The 23,676-nt window shown below is 32.5% G+C and overlaps 1 protein-coding gene across 3 annotated transcripts in view; it reads left to right on the top strand.

Annotated features, from left to right (window-relative positions):
- LOC140437603 (alpha-tocopherol transfer protein-like) overlaps positions 1-23,357 on the top strand; it is a 62,124-nt gene extending 38,767 nt beyond the window's left edge. For all 3 annotated transcript variants that reach the window (XM_072527211.1, XM_072527212.1, XM_072527213.1), the window contains exons 3-6: positions 2,951-3,110; positions 14,732-14,987; positions 15,444-15,657; positions 22,098-23,357. In XM_072527211.1, the coding sequence (XP_072383312.1) occupies positions 2,951-3,110; positions 14,732-14,987; positions 15,444-15,657; positions 22,098-22,249 (782 nt within the window). In that variant the 3' untranslated portion in view covers positions 22,250-23,357. The remainder of the gene's footprint in view (positions 1-2,950; positions 3,111-14,731; positions 14,988-15,443; positions 15,658-22,097) is intronic.
- Positions 23,358-23,676: the final 319 nt, after the last annotated feature.

The following is a 23,676-nucleotide window of genomic DNA, read 5'->3' as shown; positions in this document are numbered from 1 at the left end:
CAACAACCACAAATCTTTTCAGAGCAGCAGTTTGCAAAATACAGGTTGCCATGATGGTCGCCAATATCCGAAACGGATAGGCACTACAAGAAGACGCACCAATAATTATCAATTACTCTTACCATTGAGATTATAAAGTAACAAGTATCGCTGTGACAATTACGTTTTAAAAAACGTTTTTAAAAGAAAAAAAAATTAACAGATATGACTGACTTTAACCTGCTCTGGAAAGACTAAGTCAGATGTTAGATCTTCTTCTTCTAAATGTGCGTATCTTCTAGAGATGTTGGCGACCACATTCGCCCATCTTATTCTATTTACAGCAGCTTGAAATAGATCAGTTGACGTTAGACCAGTCCACTTTCTAAGATTGGCTAGCCAGGATATATATCTACGTCCATCGTCTCTCTTACCCTCAATCTTGCCTTGTAAAATCAACTGTAGTAGTCGGTATTTTTTATTATACACAATGTTCTCAAAGTAATCCAATTTTCTGTTCTTTACGATGTTAATAATGTTTTTTTTAGCCTCTGGAGAAAAGGTATGTTACTTGTACGGTATATATATGAGACCCTCAACATACGTCGGTAGCACCATATTTTAAAGGCCTCTAATCGTCTTATGGCATCTTCTGTAGAATCTTCCTAAGGCTGGTAAAAGAGCTTCTAGTTTTTTCAATACAAGTTTTTATTTCGTAGCTGTGATCTCAAGTATCTTTAATATTGCAGCCCAAATAACATATTTTTTACACTCTTTCTAACGGTGTATCGCCTATTGTAATTTGGGCGTTTATGTTGGTGTTCTAACTAATTATTATAATTTTTGTCTCCTTGCAATTTAGTTTTAAGCCACATTTGTTACATGCTTTTACAACGTTATCAATCATCCTTTAATTTATCTTCAATGGTAGTCAAAATCTGGCCTTCAATGTCTACAACTATGCCTGTATTGCGTTGTTTTCTAGTGTTCTGTATCTCTTTAATTTTTTTGTGCATATAGAAATCGTCATGTTTGCGTTGTAGTGTTTCAATTTCCGTACATTTCTCCATCAGCCATTCTTCTTTTGCTCCTTTTATCTTCTTTAGTATAGTCTTATGAAACTTTTTGTATTCGTTGTCATTTCTACCTTTTAATTTTCTTCGTTCTTCCATGATCTGCAATATTTATCTGTCATCCATTCTTGCTTCTTTTTTTTTTATTTTAGATATTCATGTGAAATTGTGGAAATAGATGTCTTCATTTCGTTCCACTGTTCTTCTATGCCTCTAGTAGTATCTTCAACTATTTTCGCAAAATTCTGATTAATCTCTGTTTTTACTTTTTTTCTGAATGACATTTTCTTTTAGAAGTCTTATGTCTATCTAGGGCCTCATTTTCTTATGAATAATTTTAAATCGTATGTTGATATTCGCAACCAATAGTCTATGATCTGAGAAGACATCTGCGCCTGAATATGTTTTTGTTATGGTGATAGAAATTCTAAATAGTATCAAAAAATCTAAAAGTATTCGTTACAACTATATCCGTCTCTTGGCACATTGGATCAGTCTTTCTCCTCTTTCGTTTCTTATGCCAAGACCATATGACCCCACGACATTCACGACTGTACCTTGTCCTATTTTGACATTGAAATCGCCCATGATAATAGTAAGTTTATGTTTTTTAATCAGTTTTAGAGAGTCTTCTGGAGTCTGATAGAAAACTGCCATTTCTTCTTCAGTGGATTCTGATGTCGGTGCGTGGATCTGAATGATGTTTATATTAGAGAGACTTAATTTTCAATAGCACAACTCTGTCTGATATGGACGCAAATCCTATTACTGCTTTAGCTATTTCTTTTGCTATTATTATCGCTAGGCTATTTCTGTTATTTGTTATATCGTATTATGGTGTTTATCTTTAATTTTTATTCCAGAATTTGGCATCCTAAAATATATGTATGTTCAGTCGAGTCACTTCTTAAATACTGTTTACTGCTTTGCCTGCTTGGTACATGCTTTCTTTCTTCTTTTAACAATTCTTTTAACTTTTTGGACATTATTGACTGACCGGGGCATTCTTAGCGGGGCATTCTCTCCACTTAAGGGGTGCCTGGGACTAAGCCGTTTGTTTTGGATTTTCAGCTATTGTGGTGTCCTGGGGATATCCTTAGCCTTATTATCACCTGTCCCAAATATCTGTAGGATGTTCCCTATTAGCCATTGGGACGCACCCTGTTGAGGTTGAGAACTACTACCCTCCGGATGTGTTTTTCAAGAAGTACTAAACCTACTCAATTCAGAACCTCTGCTTCTTGGAAACTACACCGGTGCGGTTAGATCTACATCCAAATATAACAAATGAGATCAGCATTTACCAAGATGAGAAATCTGCTATATAGTCAGTCACTCATCTTAAATTTACGCTTACGTTTCATTCTGTAGTATAATCTTTAATTCTTGTTTTAACTTTTTTAATTATTTGCTTAGAATAATAAACAATTTTTAATTGTTTAGTATTCCTAATACTAACATACGAATGCTAAACTTTGATACTAAGAGAATCGGAAAAGAGAAAGACAGACGCCACGAAAATGCTCTATTGGAGAAGAATGTTCGTAAAATACCATACCATAAAACTAATAATTTGATTTCAAGAGAACTAAAGACAAGAACTAAAGAGATCAAAAAAAAGAAAATATGGAGAAATTTATAATTCAAGGAACGATACAAGAATATCAGGAAGGTTCGCAACCAGATGAATTAACCAAATCAACGAAATCTGTACAAGACCAATGAACAAATTAAAAGTAATGACAACAAATAGAGATCTATGGAATAGACGACATCATGACTACCACAACACTCTTTACGTGGGCCCAATACAGAAGAAATATTTTCAATACTATTTTACTGTAATGTTGTTATTCGTTAAAGCTTTGTTAGTAATAATTTATTTTATTGTCTTTTAGATGAGAACCGTTTATTGACGTTTTTACGTGGTTGCAAGTTTTCATTAGAAAAATGCAAAAGTAAATTAGATATGTATTTCACAATGAGGACCGCCTGCCCGGAATTATTTTCCAACAGGGACATAACGAACCCAGAACTGAAGCTCATACGTGAATTGGGGTACGTATATTATTTATATCTATGTACTTATTCAATAGCGATTAATATTTTATATTTAAACAATAATGTTCCTGAATTTCCCCTTGATGTGATAAATAGCATCGATCTTAGTAAAACGTTTTGATTAAGCGCCCTTGACTTTCTAAATAATTATGGATTTCATTCTGGTGCATTTGCTCTATATTCTCTATTTTATGACTACCTCTATGCAATCAAGAATTATAATGACATATTTCATTTTATTTAAAAAATTTTCTGCTTCTCTAGCTCTATATGAGTTTATTATAGAAATTCCTTCATTTATTCAAGTTTTTACACACTATTAGTAGTACGGTAGTATGAAAATCTTGATAATCAGCAAGAAAAGGATAACCGAAGATAAACTCAACGTCAACCAATCCTCTGTAGAAAGAGGCACTACAACTACCTCGGCACCATAATAAATGAAGAATGGACCAACAATCAGGAGATTAGAGCACGTATCGGAAAAGCTAGATCCACCTTCAATCGGATGGGGGGCCTTCTCCAAGAGTCTTCTTCTCAACCCCTCTCTTAATATAAAAGAAAGAATACTTCGACGGTACGTCTTCTCTGTCTTTTTTATGGTGTTGAATGGTGGACCTCGAAGAAGATATGTGCAGAAAACTGGAAGCATTTGAGATGTGGCTATATCGGAGAATACTTAAGATCCCGTGGACTAACCGAGTCACAAATGAGGAGGTCCTCAGAAGAATTAATAGGAACCGAAAGGTACTAACCACCATCAAATCTCGAAAGTTACAATTCTTCGTACATATTTTGCAAAATGAATCCAGATATGCTCTTCTTCAAGCCATCCTGCAAGGAAAAATATTTGAAAAACGAGGTCCAGGAAGAAGAAGAATATCTTGGTTGAAGAACCTCAGAATCTGGTTCAATACAACATCTGTACAGCTTTTTCGCTCTGTTGCAGATAAAATAAAGATTGCCATGATGAGCGCCAACATTCGTAACGAATAGGCACATCAAGAAGAAGAAGAGTATTACGAAAAAAAACTTAAACCCTTTTTGATAAATTTATACTCATGCTACAAAATAACCTGGTGTTGGTTGTGTCATGTAAACGGTACATTACATGTCAAAGGCTATATTTCTTTAATCACCTATATACTAACCGATTCATAGTAGATGTCCTTACAAATCTTAAATCTTCCATTTATATCTCTAAACGGTAAAAGTTTTTTTTTTAGAGAAAAAAATACGTTTTTTTTTTCCATAGAAAAAAAAACTTGCATTTACTTAATATAGTTATAGTGAATAAAAATATCTATGAATGTGACTGTATATCTAATACTCTGGTGGTAGCTAATGTCTGTAAGGAGGTAAAAAATAAATTACACAACTGGTTAAAACATAAATGTAGATAATACATTGTTAATATTATTTAAAAAATAATATAAATCACATAATTATTAATTATGTTTGTAATTAATCACGATTTAACTTATGGTCGTGACCTAGACACTATTGATTTATTTGAAGCCATCTTAAAATAAAAATGACTCAGCTAGAGAACGTTGTTTCCCTGCTCTAGTTAAGTAGCTGGAATCCTATTATTATTAAAATGCACTAAACCAAAACTCTAAGCTAGTTTTTTTAGATATTTATACACACTTAGGTATTTTACTTTAGGTATATTAACTGTTTTGTTTGTCTTTTAAAAAAGTCATTGTGGCTAAATTTTCACTGCCGAACGTAAGCCTACATCATCATTTGGGTGGCCTGATTGTAAATGTCTCGGACGTCATTACATTCTCTTTCTTTTCTACCAACATCACCGACCCAGTTCCATTTAAGATGTAAAATAACCTTTACACCGTCTCGCACCCCCTTTTACTTTTCATCACTTGATTTACTGGTCCAAATCAAGTGTACAAAAAGCATTTTAAGTGATGAGGCATCAAAACAGCTTCTTATGTCTATATTGATATAACTAAAAAATAAGTAACAAGTACAGGATAAGAAAGAAGATTCGGGTTTGAATTCGGGTTTAATATTAACAAAAGACTGAATATTATTACTCAGTGGCTTTAAACAAGGTAAAAATAGCTTATATGATAAATAGATAAGGCTCTAGGTAATCATGTAAATCCAAAAGATCAAGAAATTATAATTTCACTAGACAAAATTATGCCAACCAGTGCTGAATATTGACAAGCATAATGAACATTTACATACAAATATATACCAGAACAACAAAAGATACCAAATGATGGAAAAATAACTTAAATAATCTGCTCAGACGATGCAATACTTATCGTTTAAAGTAAAGATGATTTACAACGTATTTGCGTATTTACAACGTATCCAATTTAGTCCAACCTGCAGAAAATTTAACATGATAATTTCACCAAAAAAGACAAAATTCATGGCTATAAATGATAGAGTTTAAAAATTTAAGCAAATAGAGCAAACAGAATCGCAGGATGCCTGAATAAAACAATATGGAAGAACAGAAATATCAGGAAATAGGTAAAAGGCAGAATTTTTCGAAAAAGTTAATAGACCAATAATGACATATAAAGCAGAACCACGACCCGACATTGGAGAAATTAAAATATTGCTAGTATCAGCGGATAAAGAGATAAAAACCCTCAATTGATGGAAGAATAAAAAAAGAGTGATTTTGGAGCAGGCCAATCTTGTATAGACAATTTATTTGGTGAATTCTGGAATTAAAAACAATAGTCAAATAAATTCACATCCCCTTAGCTGATATTAAAAAAGCTTAGCTGACTTCAACATCCGGAACGGATAGGCACTTTAAGAAGAAGAAGAGCTGACTTCAAATATATGGCCCGTAACTGAAATTAGGAATTCGAAAATTCTTGGTTTGAAATTAAAGTAGAGAAAACACAGTACTTGTATTTAGAGGCAATTTAAGGATGTCTAATACTAACCAAATTTTAGAAATTTGTTTAAATGTTTAAAAAATATATAACCAAGCCCAAGTGTGCTAGTTCTCGATGTAATACTTACCAATTTGTTTTTTTATGAGCTTCCATTCTTTAAGAATTTTATTTGCGGCTCGACTAAATAAAATGTTGAGAACAAATTATACATAATATTACAGTACATCTAATAATTTTACAATAGTGTAATAAATTTCTTAAAAACGTTTATTTCCTATATTATTATTTTTAATAATAAGTAAATTACACGGACTAAAAACATAGAAAGTAATACCTTCAAGGACAATACGATCGCTATGATACAAATATAGCAATATCAATGAAATTAAAATTACTTTTCAATTATACCGAACCTAATGATCGTTAGAAAATTATATTGATTGACTTTTTTTCTTCATCGACTGAAGGCTTGCAAGGACAATAGTAATGTACTTTTTAATATCTTCTTTTTTTAACCACTCGCTGCAAATTTAATTGTATAAACTATCTTTAGTTTTCTTAAGAAAATTACTTTTAGACAAGGCGAAAACCTCAGGTACGTTCGGAAAATTATTCCCATGAGATTTTTTTGCACATTCACTTTCATTAGGTACCACAAAATAAGGTACAAGAGGTCTTATCTATCTGGTTTCTGGTATATTCTATAAAGTTAGAAGTTCTATCGTCTTCTCCACAGTCCATTGTCATTCATTTCTATACCTTTACGGTATTCTATTTTGCTTTTAAGAATCAGTTGTAGTATGCTATATCAGTTTTTTCTCACTATATGTCCCAGAAAATTTTACCGTGTTTAACAGTCTTAAGGAATTATCTATCTCTATTGACTTTCCATATTACTTCCTCATTAGTTCTTCCTACTATCTAAGGTATTTTCAGTATCCGTCTACAAGTCCACCTTTTCAAAGCTTCTTTCCAAAGCTTCTGTTCATGCTTGAAACTTCTAGTGTCCACACTTCTGTATCATATAAAAGTACAAACCAAATATAGCACATAACCATTCTTTGTTTTAGTTCTAAACTTAGTTCTAAACATTGCTATTTAGAGTTTTATTTCGATGTCTGCATCTAGTTGGACCGTTATGACAGTTCTCAAATATGTAATTTTGTGAACATTTTCAACTTGGATATTATTTAATTGAAGCTCTGCATTAGGTGCATTCAAGTAGAATTTGGAGATCTTCAATATTTTCTGGAAGAATTAGTGTATCGTATTAATATTTTCTTGAGGAAAAAAGAAAAGGAAAGAAAGTCCAACTGGACAAGCTTCAGTCCTAAGCGACACATTATTTTTAGTGGTAATAAACAATATTAAAAACAATATTACTACACTTCTAAAAGCTTAAATTTTTGCAGATAACCTTGTTGTGTTTATAAAAGGAAACGACACCACATTATTAGTAAATACTTAGTTTTTTTCTGAACTAATTAGACCAAGGGCCTTTGAATACCGGATTCAAATTTGCGGTAGCTAAAACATCAGGAATATTTTTCTTTAGAAAAATTTCGTTAATGCCTGCCACCTTAAAATTATACATCACTCCCTCATTTAAACCAATCGCAAAGTTCCTGTGGATGTGGTTTGTTTAGCAACTAAAGTAGCAGGAACATAATATAAATCAAACAGCTTTAACATATGTCACAAAAGACTGAATCTAGTGAAAACCTTGGCAAACTCTACCTAAATTCTAGATGATGAAACTCTATCGAGCATTTATAAAACATTAACTATATGTAAATTAGAATATAAATCAATATCGTACGCATTTGCTTTAAAAACGCTAGTAAACACACTTGACAGTATAAATTATGCTAGTATTGCACTTACAGTCTTCTGGATCACTCCCACTGAAATCATATTGAGTGAAGCAGGCGAACCATCTCTACACTAACGAAGAATATACTAGCTCTAGCACAAGCTACATCAATATATAGCTTTAAACATAAATAAACCTACCTTCGAAAATACTTTTAACAAGTATATTATTAATAACGATAATAAGCCCTGAGCCCCCAAACCTTAGTACGAGAGAATCTAACGAATCTATATTCTTCTAGTCTAAATATTTGGTTCCCGATACTATTCTAAATTAATTCCAATCACTGTGTATCTTGGACTACCCAACATACCAAAGCCACTACATGCGTACATTCGCGTACATACTTAAGTAAATACAATAAACATAAAACTAATTCCATTACTTTTAAAACCAAATGTAATTCAATCCTAGACCAGCAACACAATGACTGAATTAATATAAAATATACAGATATATATATTCTACATATGACAATTTTAAATATAAACTTCCGTTTATGCGTTTATACTGCCAAACTATATAGTTTGTTTAAAGTAATCAAATCCATACTAATACTTAAAGCTAAAAGAATAAAAAAACAAAAGCACAAGAAAACTCCAGAAGAATCAACCTTCTATGGATACCATCTCATACAGGCATCGAAAGGAATGAACAAGCAGATACTAGTGAGCCTAACACTATCAGCAATGATGCATCAGAAACCGATTTTCGCAGTGTTGCTAGTGATTTAAAAGTTTTATTTTTAAATTTTATTTAAATTTTTAATTTAATTAAAATTACCATTTAATGGTAAACACAAACTAAACGAAGTATATGAAAATAAGCACGCAACCACAAATCCTACGACAACTTGTTATAGAAAACTAAGTCATCGAAGCAGTGAACGAATTTGTATGGGAGCGCTCCTTAAAACTGAAAGTAATACTACCGCAGAGATAAACCACAGAATTTACACGGCCAACAGATGCTATTTTGGGCTCAATCTTCTCTTAAATCTTCTTATAAAAATAAAACTCTACAAAACCATAATACGCCCTAACATATGGTTCAGAGACCTGGACAAAAAATAATAAAAACATGTTAGGATGTTTCGAAAGAAAGTCGAATTTATAAAGCAGTGAATGACAATGGAGTGTGAAAAAACATATTAAGATACGACGTCTGAGGTAGATAAGCATGTAATGCGGATGAAACAAAATGACCCAGCTAAAAAAAGCTCATTAATAGACCCGTTGGTCAGAGAAGAAGAGGAAGACCTAAGACAATGTTCCTTGATAACATCGATGAGGACATGAGAAATAGGGAAATACGTGCTTGGCCGAGAAAGACGATGGATAGGGATGACTGGAGAGAAATTCTTGACGAGTCTAGGACCAACGTAGGGTTGAAAAGCCAGAATGATGAATGATAATGAAGATCGTGGAATTGGAAGTAGATTTTTGAACTTGTTCTAGAGTTTTTCCACCTGTGAAGTTTTCACTAAGTTTTTTCATCCGTAGGTATTGACTAACAAGTCAAGGATTATTCATGCAGATATTAGTTATGTTAGAGAAGTTTGAATTTTTTTTAATCCGGTCTGGGGTTATTTATTTAATATATTCAGTGCTAACCTTTACATGCAACTTGCATTTCTGTCAGTAGCCTGCAGTTCGGCCTTACTCAGTAGTCTTGGATATTTCGTTCCTACTTATTATATGCTTCCTTTTCTTTCTTATCCTTTAGAACTTAATTAGGTAAAACTTTAGTTTATCAGTCCTTTTGAATGATTATGATGTGAAAAAAGAAATATTAATAAATATTAATGGTAAAGTTAAAAACTAACATCAAGTCATGATAATTACAAAACATTGTAATACAGGTTCATCGACGAGTATTTCAGAAACCTATTTTTTATGCTAGTGTCGAAGAAGTTGACGTGTACTGTTATATTTTACACGTATATATTCAAAATCTGACATAGACAAAGTAACTATATAGATTTTTGTTAACATTTTGGGCGGTAATTATTACTTAGATTTGACCGTCGTCTCCCACGACTCTATATTTATTTTTATATACATTTTGCTAGTAATCATACCTCTCCAGATTGAAATAGTTTACACGTCAAATCTTTAATAATAAATTATCATAAACGACCATTTTTTAAAAGTCGTATTAAATACGTGGCTACACCAATCGATGTTGATTTAAACAGTTATTAAGTATTCTGTACTTGGTACACATGACTGAAAAGTATTGAAAGATTTAGTTACTATAAAACAAACAAAAATTAATTGTGGTTACCATTTATTTAAATATAGTCCAACTCATCACAATGTATATTTTTGTTAGTTAAGAAAAGCAATTCGAAGTTAAGTCCACTAGTCCGGCAGCTGGAAACCTTTGTGTATACGTGGAAGGGTGAAAAGTTGAAAACTATTTTATCTTTTTATATGGTGCATATTTGTCTAGTAGCTGCAAATAAATAGAAAGTTTGGACCAGTTTTGACAATTTACTATTGAAAAAAAAATGGAATAAATTTTCTTTTTTGTTGAGTTAACCAGTAGCTTTTGGACCTTGCAGAATCAACAGGCACACGGCGGGCTAGTACGAATTGACACTACGCCTGAAATTGTCAATTACGCCAATTAATTGTCAAAATAAGTTTAAACTTTCTATTTGTGTGCAGCTGTTAAAAGAAATATGGACTATTTAAAAAAATATGAAGACTGAAAGTTAGGCTAAGTCTTCGATTTCTTAGATTTTCAAACTTTTTATATATAACATTATAGCATTTTTAATGTATTTTTAGTCGTACTTTACTATGAAACTATAAATATTTAAATTTAAAAATTTATTTATAAAAAATTTATAAAAAACAGGAAATAGCAGTAAAACAAATTCTGGTGATAGGAGCTTTAACATCGCCAAATATGGTAATTGTTAGGAAATAGGTCGTAATAATCAATTTCACTACTGTTGACTATTTCTCCAGAGTTGAAGCAGAAGATGGAAAACCTCTAGTAGGCATGAAAATTGGATACGAAAAAGCTCAAATCTAATTAGTAGAGAAGAATTTAACATTATGAAGAGTAATATAAAATTTAAATAGAATGTAACGAACAAATTTTTTTATCAAATATAATCTTACAATAAAACAATAATAACCCTGAGTGGTTGATAAATAAAAAAAAACAATTTGACAATGTTTACAAAAAATTAGATAAAAGTAAATAAAACGTCCTTTCAGAACAATTTAAACATAATTTGGAGCATATGACAGTGTACCGATCTACCAATTATGGATAGAAATGGTTAACTTGAAAATAAACTCAATTCTTATTAACGCCACTCAAAAATACTACGAACAAAACTTTGCAAAAATTAAAATGGGACAAGAAATCACCTCTCCTTTTCAAACAACAAAGGACTAAGACAAGGCTGCTGTCTGTCACCCACCTTATTTAAAATCTATTTGGACAGATCCTTAGTGAAATGACTAAAAAAATGTAGAAACATGGGAATAACGGTGGAAGAAAACACGTTATATACACTTTTCTTTGTGGATGACCAGGTAGTAATTGCCGAAGACAGCTACGATCTTAGCTATATGGTAAGAAAACTGCAAGAAGAATATGGGGTGGCAGGTCTAAACATGAATATGACAAAATGTGAATATCTCTCACTGGGAACAGATGAAATATGTGACCTAGTCTTGGAAGACGACAAAATCAAAGGCGATCAATCCTGCAAATATTTGGGGGTCATTTTAATCAAGAAGGGAAATAGCGCAGATAAAGTCAGGGAAAGAATAAACAAGGGCAGAGCAGTGATCCGTGCCTTAAACTCTCTTCTCTGGCAAAAAACAATTCGTCGAGAAAACAAAAAACACATTTACGGTAGTATGGTCCAAAGTATTACACTTTACGGTTTGGAAGTATGGGACGTCACCAAAGCTAATAGAAACAAACTTATGACGACAGAAATAGATTATCTGAGACGAAGCTGCGGTAGATAGAAACTGGAGAGAGTTAGAAATTAACAAATAAGAAACGAAATGAAAATGTAGCGAAATATCAATGATGACAAGAAAACAATTAATCTGATTCGGACATGTTAAAAAAATGCCAGAGTACAGATGGCCTAGTAGAGTACTGGAATGGATTCCTCCTGAAAGAAGAAAGAGAGGACGACCACGGAGAAGTTGGCGCAACGATATTGAAGCAATGGCGGCAAGAGGCTTACAAGAGGCAACTGCATATGACAGAAAAAGATGGAAATTGGGGGTGGAGAAGCGGCGACAGCCGTAATCAATCCGTTATTATATTATATATAAAAACATAAATTATACGAGATTAGACGAAAGAAATTCTGTGATGAAATTGTTCCGATTGTAACTGATTAAATAAACTGCTCTGTGTGTAGCTGAAAGTTTCCAGAAAAGATTTCTAAGATAGTTCATGTTTATAAAAAAGGACGAATAGACGGTTTCTCTAACTACACACATCGAAAAAGTCTAGGGAAATTTTTGAAAAGAGACGTAATTTCTTCTTTAATTGTTTTATAAATAATAATCGATTTGTAGTGATCAGTAGAATTTAATTTACAACAAAATTTGTTGAAATGACAAACATAATGAGAATGCCTTTAAGTACAATTAAAAAAAAATAAGGTCATCACAAAATATGGTCGTCATAAAAAAAACAAAATTAATACAAAGTATGTCGTCCGCCTTAGTTTATTGCGGTTCTACATCTGTCATTCATAGACAAAATGAGATTGTTAATATACTGTTGAGGTACATTTGCCCATTTTTCTATCAGACGCTCTCGAAAACGAAACAGCTCGTTATGTTACCCATATGTGGAGTAGTACATCATTAAAATATGTCCCATACATGCTCGATGTTATTCAGGTCAAGAGATTGTGCTGGCCAAGGCAACATATTATCAATACCTTCGTTGGCAAGCCAGTCTGTTACATGTGGACGAGCATTATCATGCATGACGTGGAAGTTTTAATAAACAGGACCAGCAAACTGACAAATAATGGGTTGAATAATAGTGTCGAGGTACTGTTGAGCTCTAAAGAAGCGGTCTGCAAAAACGAGGTCTATTCTGCCACCGATTATTATTCCACCCATACCATTATTCTACCACCTCTGTATGTATTGACTTTCTGGACACGTCTTAAGCATTCTAAATTTTCAGATCGCCTCCACACTATTACTTCACGAGAATCAGGGTGAAATCCAAATCTAGATTCATTGGAGAATAAAACTGTAGCCCAATTATTCACATCCCAGTTTTAATATTCTTAACATCACTCTAATCTTGCAGCGCGATTGCCTCTGGAGATAGGTGAACATCTTAATGGCTTTTAACTGTGGATATTGGCTTCATGGAGACGATTTCTTACAGTATAACGACCTATGGTTACCAGGTGCGCCCACTGCAAATCGCTTTCCAATTCAGCTTTTAATTTTTGGTTTTCTTCAAGCATTTAACACTAAAAATCGGTGTTAAGCTGTCTTTTAGTGTCACAAACTCACCGCCACAATCGACTTATAATACGTTGGGAGACTTCCATGCACCCAGCTACATTAGTTTCCTCTATGTCACCTAGAAGAAGGCCTACAGACTATTTACTTCATCCAAAGTTAAATGACGTAGTTTCGTAATAAAAACCTATGTAGATTTTTATTACATTTAAAACCAGACTATGCATAAGCCGCAGAGATATATATAAACCGACTATTTTATTTTTATTTTTAAACAAAATTTGTTTGTAAATTCAAGAGATAAGAGAAAGTGGTCTGAAAGATGGAATGTGGGGAAACAGAGAGCAATTAAGATTATTAATCGCAAAAGAATTACTAGGTCCGTAACTTTTTTTTATACGTGAGAGACTTGCCAGAGTGTTTTATATACTGGGTAAATTAGACAGTAGACCTTATTCAAGCAAAACTTAAGTCACAGGCACGTACGTTCTTCCAAATTGGTAAAAATAGATTATGTTGACACTTTTCTAAAACTGGAAGACTTGGATAACCCTGTTCCAAAAATTTTATAAATCCTCACAGGACAAGTATGTCGAAGCGACATAATTTCCAGGAAGTTTATCCATATAAAAATTGTATATATCAAGATTGTCCAAATCGCTTCCTAACTTCAAAAAAAACATAGATCCTTAAGAAACAAAATTTTGTTTGAATTTAGTTGGCTGTATCAATACTTTACTAGTTAACATTTAAGTTAATTAAATATATTCTCTTTTCTGATTTATATTGAAATATTGCTACCTTCTATATCCGTCAGGGTTTACTAAAAGAAGATGGAGGTAAATATAATGATAATGTTATGGTGGATGTTGGGTAAGACAGGAAGGGACAAGATCAGGAACGACGTGATTATGAAAAGAGCCGGTTGGGGTGACTATAGTCTGAAAAAAGGTTTAAAAGGAAAGACTGTAATGGTTTGGTCAAGACAGACGTAGAAATAAGAACTATGTGGGATAAAGGATAAAGCTGTAGGAAGTTAAGGAAAAGAGAGGTAGAGGCAAAACGAGGAGAAGATGGAAGGATTGTGTGGTGAAAGACTTGAGATAGAAAGATTTAAATGAAGAAGCCACCATGGAGTAAAGGACATCGACTCCTAAAAAGACAAAGGTTAAACAAGAAGAGGAATTGCTACCAACTATATCCAGTACTGCTGAGTTGTTGTTTCAATTTTTATTTATTTTTATTTATATAGCTTTTGCTCTCAGGTTGGATTCTTGGTTTTGTTTTGTTAGTTCTGATTAACATTTTTATTTAGTATAAATACTGATGTCATATTAACTAACGATTTTAATAAATCTCTTTTCTATGTTTTAGACACATTCCTCCTCTACCAGGCTTGACTCCAAATGGTCGCCGAGTAGTAGTCCTTAGATCCAAAAAGGTAGACGTTGACACCTACGATATAGCTGATATTATGAAAGTTGTTCTTATGATTGGTGACGTAAGACTAGCTGCCGAAGAAGTGGGTGTAGCTGGAGATGTTTACATATTAGATGCAACAGTAGCCACAGCCGCTCACTTTTCCAGAATCAATCCCGCAATGATACGTAAATTTTTGGTTATTGTTCAAGTAAGTAGTTTTTATAAAAATGATTTATTGGAAGTTCCCGTATATCCTTTATCTACAGAAACCATCTATCTATCTTTTAGCTTTAAAATGTCCAATATTGGACATAGACATCCCCTTCAATCTTTTTCTATCTGTGCATACACCTCGAATCAGCATGGTGTTTGTGATTTTCGTCCTTTTTGGTGTTAAGTGTCCCGGGCCAAACTGTAATAATTTTAGTTCATCTTTTATCTTTTTGTCTACCGACGAATTTTCATTTTTGTTTTTTTTTATTTGGCTGGTAGTATCTTTAACTTTTGTGATTTTCTGTTCAGGTACTTTTCATTCTATCTTATAGTCTTATTCTGATTATTTGTATATTTGTCTTTTGGATGTTATTTTAAGTATTTTTTATTATTAATAATACATAAATATACATTAGACTGATATTGATTGATTGGTTTTTATTGTTTTCAGGAAGCCTACCCAGTTAAGCTAAAAGAAGTCCATGTAGTTAACGTTTCACCGCTGGTAGATAAAATTATAACTTGGGTAAAACCTTTCTTAAAAGAAAAGATTCGAGAACGAATTCATGTTCATTCCAACTTCGAATCTCTACATAAATTTATACCAAAAGATGTACTTCCTGAAGAGTTTGATGGGACTGCTGGTCCACTACAAGTATTCCATGGTAAAAAATTTGTTAATAATATATGAATATATCAGAAAAATTAGGTTTTTTTTTAAATCCATTGTGATAACTTGATCTCTTCTGCTATTTTATTAACTTTAATATCTTTAGAAGATTTTGTTGACAATTTTGATATTTTTGAAACAAATGACGAAGGTGGAAGATCAAAGCGTTTTATATCATTTGTTTCAGCGTACCGCCTAATAACCATTGTTTATGGTAAAACAGTATTCAAGTAATATTTATCAAAGAGGTTCTGATACAGTTTTCTTGTCACATTCAGAAGGAAGTAATACAGCGGTAGAACTAAAACTAAACTATATTCAGGCGATTTACAAAAAAAAATTAACGGTCTTTATTTATATTGAAAAGATATGAAGCAAGAAATGCACAGTGCAGCATTGCATTTAGAGCAAATTTTACCTCCCAAACTAGTATAGCCATTTCCGAAAAAAAAAAGTTGTGTCATTTTCTTTTTTTCCCGTTATTTTTTTCATGAAATCATCATTTCTATTATATCGAAGGTTATTATTCCACAGCTTCCCTCTAAAAGTCTGTATACATGATAATTTCCGTCTTGTTTTGTAACTTTTTAAGTAATATTGAGCTACTTCTCTACGAAAATTTACCTGAGATTTCCCACATTCATGTACCACTAATCATTCTTCTTTTGCCATTTATTTATTTTTCTCACTCCCTATCAAGCCAATCTTTCTAAATGTACCTATTTAACTTATTCATTCTAATACTCTTCATTCATTCATTCATAATTCATTTATTCAATTCTTTCTTATTCAACTCTAATCCTTGCACAATGTTCTTCAGCCAATACTCCATAAGCAGATTCAGAACAGATAATTCTATTCCCCCCTTACAAACTATTTATAACCATACAAAATATTAAGCCCTTACTTAATATATATATATATATATATATATATATATATATATATATATATATATATATATAAAAGAAAAGAAATTTAATCTTTGCAGATAAGTTAAATAGTAAACTCTTAAATATTGGGGAAATCTGCAAGAAAGACTCTCATGAGTATCAATTGTTTCGCCGAACGTTTTCGCCAAAGAGAATTAATTTGGCTTCTTCAGGGCTGAAAGAGAATAAATTATAATTAGCTACCATATATTATATATTAAAAACATTATTGATCTTACCGTAACTTAGAATTGTACAGTTAGAATATTAAAAAACTTTGCTAGTAACATAGTGGTGTTTTTTGTTACTATGTGCAAAAATATATACTGTTACTATATATATATATATATATATATATATATATATATATATATATATATATATATATATACCCTTCACTCACACACCTACAAAATTCCATGGTCCATCTAAAGACAAGCCACACATCAGAATCTATATTTATTATTTACAATACTACAGTAACGTAACATAATTTTTAACATAATTACTGTAACTAGAATCATCATCATTCCCCTCGCAATAACAATGTAACATCACAAATTGTAACACCTTATATTGCTCAGATACCAAATGTTGTTTTTTAACATGTAGGGCCTTAGTTTTTATTTAAGTTATGGTTAAAGTAATATACCAGCAGTATATAACACCAATTATTCTGTTTACTTTCAATATTAAATACACACTCACATACATCAATTAACATCTTACTCTGTAATAATAAAGAATCCAACATCCTGCAGATTTCTGCTTTTTATATTCCAGGTACCAAATGTTGAAAAAGCATATAGGCCTTTTAAAAAAATTTTTAGCTCTCCTCCATTGAATCAGATATCTGTATAGTTGGTTGTCTATCTAGAACAATAATATTTATTAATCACTTCAATCCACTCTCAATAATACCGTATTTACATTTTGTTACAACAAATGTTCAGGATAAATCACACCCTAAATTTCAATATATTGTTGGTTGCTATTGTTAGAATAAATCAAATTTTAACATATTTAATTATACATAATGTTGGGTATTGTCACATTTAGACACACCTCCAGTCACATTGACTGATTTGTTCAGACATACGTTCTAATTATGTCATTTTATTAAGTTGCTATCAACATGTCCTCGCAGACACTTTGTTTAAGGACTAGCAACTCCAGTGGAGTCCTTCGTTACCAAGTGATCAATTTCGTTTATAACTTAAAAATCATAGTTTTTTAATACAAAAGATGTAATTCAAAGTTAACCTAATTACATTTAATGGATTTTTACCTACATATCATCCAATCAATTTAAATGAATCTAGTAAGTATTAAATCACTTTTTGTAATAACGTTGGTCAAAATTCAACTGTCATTTTTGCTTTAATTAAAGTGGTAATACTTATTTTAGAATAGCACTGACGATGGAATAGTTATTCCGAAAACGTTCTGTGATGTAACCCGATAGGGGTTTTACATTAATATACCCTTTATAAAGGAATTTTTTTAAATAAATTTTTTTTATAATACATGGTAGGTATACAGCCAAATACAGGAATTTAGTTTTTTGTAGACATTACGTATACTTATCTAGCAGAGTCCTGGCCAGAACCATTTTTTATTACGCCTATTTATCCTATATCTTTGAACTTAAAGTAATCTGAAGACGGAAACATCTCTAATGACTTTTAAAATTTCCTTTTATCCAAGTACGAGTCTTCCAGATCTGTTCAAAACTTTCAATATCTATCTTTCAATCCATAAATTTAACTTCATCATATACCATAAGTTGTATATAATTCAGGTTATATGCGGTTTCTCCTTAGTGCTTGTCCCTGGAATCCTCGTCTGTCAAGACAGCAGGTTTAGAAGGAGCAATAAAAATATCCTCAATATCAGTAACATCGTTTAAAAAATCTGATTTTGCTTCACTGAAAACCGGGAGCAAGTATTGCTGCAAATGCCCGAAGTATATTATTAAGTGACGTAACTTTACACAAGTACCGATAAATACCCAGCATTACCATATGGTAACATAAACATTAAAGTAATATTTTTGTTTCAAATTTTTAAAAAAGTTTAAATGTATCGTAATACATATAATACAAAAAAATGAGAATTTACAAAATACAGAATAAATATAAATAATATACACTATTCCCCAACGTCCATTCCTGATTCTGAATTTCTAAAACTTCCACTCAGATTATTAGTAACAATGCGCCTCACTGGTAAAATAAACAATAACTGCTTCGATTGGCCAGTTGGCACAACGTGAAAGGCAGTGTAACTGCGGAATATTAAGGGATGAGTGGTGGTGGACACGGATCCACAACTTTGTCAGGGAGCTTCTCTATTCAGAAGAACGGGAGGAAAGCCGTTTAAAACTCGTAACAGAATTTTAAAACAAGCGTGTAGCACCTCGATGGGGTTCAGACTGTCGCAGGCCAAAATAGGAGCTAATGAGAGACAGACGAGGCGAGAGAGATGGTAGCCTTGCTATCTGTCGATGAATGTGTATGATAGCAGGGCATCAGTAGAGATGTTTTTCCTTAACCAGCCCTTCCATCCTAATTTCTGGAATGCCAGAGGAGAGGTTTTTAGCTGGACGCTGACCGTCTCGAAGTGGTGACGGGACGAATTGTCAAAGGTCTAACTATAGTCCTGCCCTCTCGTCCTGGCACAACTTTGTTAGGATATTAGGAACCCGACACTACCTATGTGAGTCACAGGTGTCTTTATGCAGATTTTCCTTCTTTTTTCTCTTTAAAGACATAAAAAAAGTACCATAGTGTATAACATTAACTCAAGATCAAAACTGCGAAGAAGAATATTATTTACTAGATCCAAAAATAGTTATAACCAAAAAGTAATGAATTCGAATTTGCTGAGATCATAATATACACAGCTGCGGCTTAAGAGAAATATGCCAACTCTCCCAATTATCGTCAATTAAGTTTTATATCTTCAACTAATTTTTTTATCGTAATTGATGCATTACAGATTATAAATCAAGAGGGGCAAATATGAAAACAGTATCTAACAATGTAATTGAACATATCTCGACTAATTAAATATTTCAACAAGTAATAAAATACTGAAAACTTTAGTTTTCAACACTTCCACAAATTTTTATTATGAATGATTATCACTATAGCTGTTTCGGCAGAGTGCCTTTCTCAACAAGAACACAATTCGGATTTCGTGATGCTCTGGGAACACGGGAGGCCCTTTTTGCTGTACAGGTGCTATTTCAGAGATGCAGAGATGTGAACTGTGACATATACGTATGCTTTATAGATTACCAGAAGGCATTTGACAGAGTAAAACATGACAAATTAATGACTCTAATGCAAGAAATTGGAATTGACAACAAAGATCTTAGAATTATCAGAAACATTTACTACAATCAAACGGCCAAAATCAAAATAGAAGACCAGTTACCTGATAAAATTGCAATAGAACGTGGAGTACGACAGGGCTGTATTTTGTCTCCATTGTTGTTCAACATTTATTCTGAATGGGTATTTAAGTAAGCTTTAGACGGTTGTGCGAAAGGAATACTAATAAACGGTGAATAGTTGAATAACATTAGATATGCAGATGACACTATAGTTTTTGCCGATAATCTGAATCACTTACACATATTAACAAATCGCATAACAGAAGTCAGCAACAGATACGGACTAGCTCTTAACATAAAGAAAACCAAATTTATGACAATTAGTAAAAAACCAATACTAAACGCTCAACTTACAATCAACCAACAGAATATCGAAAGAGTCGAGCAATATACATATCTAGGCACCAATTTAAATAGCCAATGTAACCACTCAACAGAAATTAAACAGAGAATAATAAAAGCAAAAGCAGCATTCGTTAGAATAAGAACCATTTTCAACAGTCAAGACATATCATTAAAAACAAAATGCCGTCTATTGAACTGCTACATATTCACGGTTCTGCTCTACGGAATGGAAGCATGGACACTGACTGTTGCATCTATGAATCGGCTCGAAGCTTTCGAAATGTGGTGTTATAGGCGCATCTTACGTATATCCTGGGTTGACAGAGTTACTAATGTGGAGGTCCTGCGTAGAATGGGGAAAGAATGTGAAATTCTCATGACCGTGACCGTCAAAACTAAAAAGTTGGAATATCTAGGACATGTAATGAGAAATCAAGAACGTTACGGCCTTCTCCAGCTGATTCTCCAAGGGAAAGTAAATGGTAAGAGAGGACCGGGAAGAAGACGCATTTCCTGGCTTCAAAATTTACGAAAGTGGTATAACACGACTACCACTGAACTGTTCCGCGCTGCAATAAATAAAGCAAAGATAGCCGTGATGATCGCCAACATCCGGAACGGATGGGCACTTTAAGAAGAAGAAGAAGCCTTTCTCAAGTAAGCTATTTTTGTTATGCGTCCAACACTATTATAACTAAATAAGTTGAGGAGGGGAGTGCTGTTTGTCTTAATTTGGTCATTCAGGATTATATCTGCATTTATTAATTTGAATTTAAAGAATTTGAAATTGGTTATTAAAAGAATGATTATGATCTAGAAGACAAAGTGTGTAAGTAGAATCTGCTTTTCTATTATTGAAACCCCGTTTGTGTTCTGCCATCCATTTGTTAAATTTTCTACCAGTTTGACCGATGTAAGTTTTTGAGCTGCCGCCACATGTAAGTTTCTATACCCTAATGTGTGATTCGATCCAGTAACGGTCACATACATTATATAATTTATTTACTATATTGACAGATTTTACCACATTTATAAGCTTACTGTTTGTAGCGATTGCATTCGCAGTAAAGAAATATCTAATTTTATAAGCAGATTTGTAGAAATAAATATTAGATTTACTCACACTATATTTTTTTTAACTTAGTACTACCGGTTTCAACCACTACAATTTTCTGGTCATCTTCAAGTCTTCTGGACAAGTTAAACTACAATAATACTGATAAAAGGCTTGTTGTTAAAAAGGAGTAAAGATGACCAGAAGATTGCAGTGGTCAAAATTTCTACAAACCTGTTTAAACCTGTGTTTCGAAACTATTTTACGGATTTAATATCAGATGTCGCTATTTCCTCCGTTTCGAAGCCATTTTATCGTTGCTTCGCAAAGACAGAAAAGATCTATTTTTCACGTTGAGAACGCCTATGAATAACTGTTCTGATGAGCTTTATTAAAGCGAAATACGTATAAACAGATAAATATTCGATTTGTACGTGAAATGGAATCTTTACTGTCTTTTTCATTTTATTCGGATCTACTCGGTATGAGTACAAGAAACCAATTCGCTAACGATTTCTGCTTAGTTGAGGAGACATGTCGTGGAATGCAAATTTTAGATTCCCCATGTCTCTATTAACACCTTTATCAACGTCTGTTATACCTTGCATTTATAGAAGGTTCAGATTAAAGCAGAAATCTGAATTGTGTTTCGAAACTATTTTACGGATTTAATTCAATATTAATTTATCTAATTTTATTTTTAGACCAATGGATGGAAAAGTTAAAGGAATACACACCCTGGTTCAAGGAACAAGAAAACATCAAAGCTGACGAGTCAAAGCGACTAGGTAAACCAACCAACTATGACGATCTCTTTGGAGTAGATGGAAGTTTTAAGCAATTAACTATTGACTAACTCCAATCGATATACGTTGCTGCAAAGTTTTAATAAGTATAGGAAATGTTATTGGTTATTGTAATTATCTTTTTATCTGGGTCATTGGATACGCTTATTCAAAACATTAAAATTTAAAAGATGCAGGAAAGAGTTTTGTACGGATATTGACGAAAACAAATTAAATAGACTATAGTTTACGGTAAAAATAATGACAAACAATGTTCAATATCAAATTATAGTTAAAATAGCCAAATAATAATAGTTAAAAATAGATTTTAGATTTTATAATTTACCAACAAAATGATTCAATACTATTAAAATAAGAAGAAATAGTAGTATTGACTTGTTTGTATATAAAACAGATTTATAATTACATAGAAAGTATTGCTAAAGAAAAATACCTTGATAAATATCGCCTAGAAAAGTATAATGTCAATTATTCTTGACTATTATTATATATTTAATAGCTGGCTGCAGATAATTTTGTCAAATATAATTTAGTAGTAATAATATTTTATAACGTTCGTTAGATTTTTTAGTAGGCAGCACAGATCTTCTCAGTATTCTCTGTTACGCCGTCTATCCACTTAACTTTGGCCTGCCCCGTCTTCTATTCCCACCGGCTGCGCTGCTAAAATCTTTTATTTTTTTCCAGTTGATTCTATGATCTGGGCTACATGTCATGCCTACCGCAGATGGTTTACCTTGATAATAGTGGTAAAGTTTTTCCACCAAACTTATACTTAAGGATATTATTATAGTTCCAATTTATATCTACCCATCTGACTCACAATGTGAAAACAAGGACTATCAGTGTTCTATACAGTCTTATACGAGTTTTGTGCGACATATTTATGTTAGCTGTATACTTTGATAGGTATTAATTTGCCATAATTATAACTATGATTTGCCTTTCTATTTCTCCTGCTGTGTTCTTATTGGGGTTAATCGATGTCCCTTAATTTTTAACCGCTAAACTTTTTAACCGTTTCGAAGTTTTGGTTTCTTGGTTTCTTTGTTTATTTTTACTTTGTGTAAAAAAACCCAACCCAAACCAGAAACCAAAAAATGTATTGAGGAGAAGAAAATTCTATGTATGAAAAGTATGAGCACCCAATCCCCAGAAGATGCACAGAAGTACAAAGAGAAAAACAAAGAAGTAAAACGAAGAACGGCAAAAGAAAAGAATGAAGAATGGGAAGAAACATGTGTACAAATTGAACAATACATAGGAGGAACAAGGAATTCGGAATCCTGGAAAATACTGAAATCTTTAAGGAAGAATAACAACGAAAAGTTCCAAATACAATACATATCAGAAAAAGAGTGGGAAGACTACTTTAAAGAACTACTCACAGAAAACCGTCCAGATTTCATAGAAAGAGACACATAACAGAAACAACAACAAAATCAGAACGAAGAACAGATTAAGATAACATTAATCC

Source organism: Diabrotica undecimpunctata, chromosome 3, assembly GCF_040954645.1.
Source record: "Diabrotica undecimpunctata isolate CICGRU chromosome 3, icDiaUnde3, whole genome shotgun sequence".
Classification (NCBI taxonomy): Eukaryota; Metazoa; Arthropoda; class Insecta; order Coleoptera; family Chrysomelidae; genus Diabrotica; species Diabrotica undecimpunctata.
This window is presented reverse-complemented; position numbering and strand designations above follow the sequence as displayed.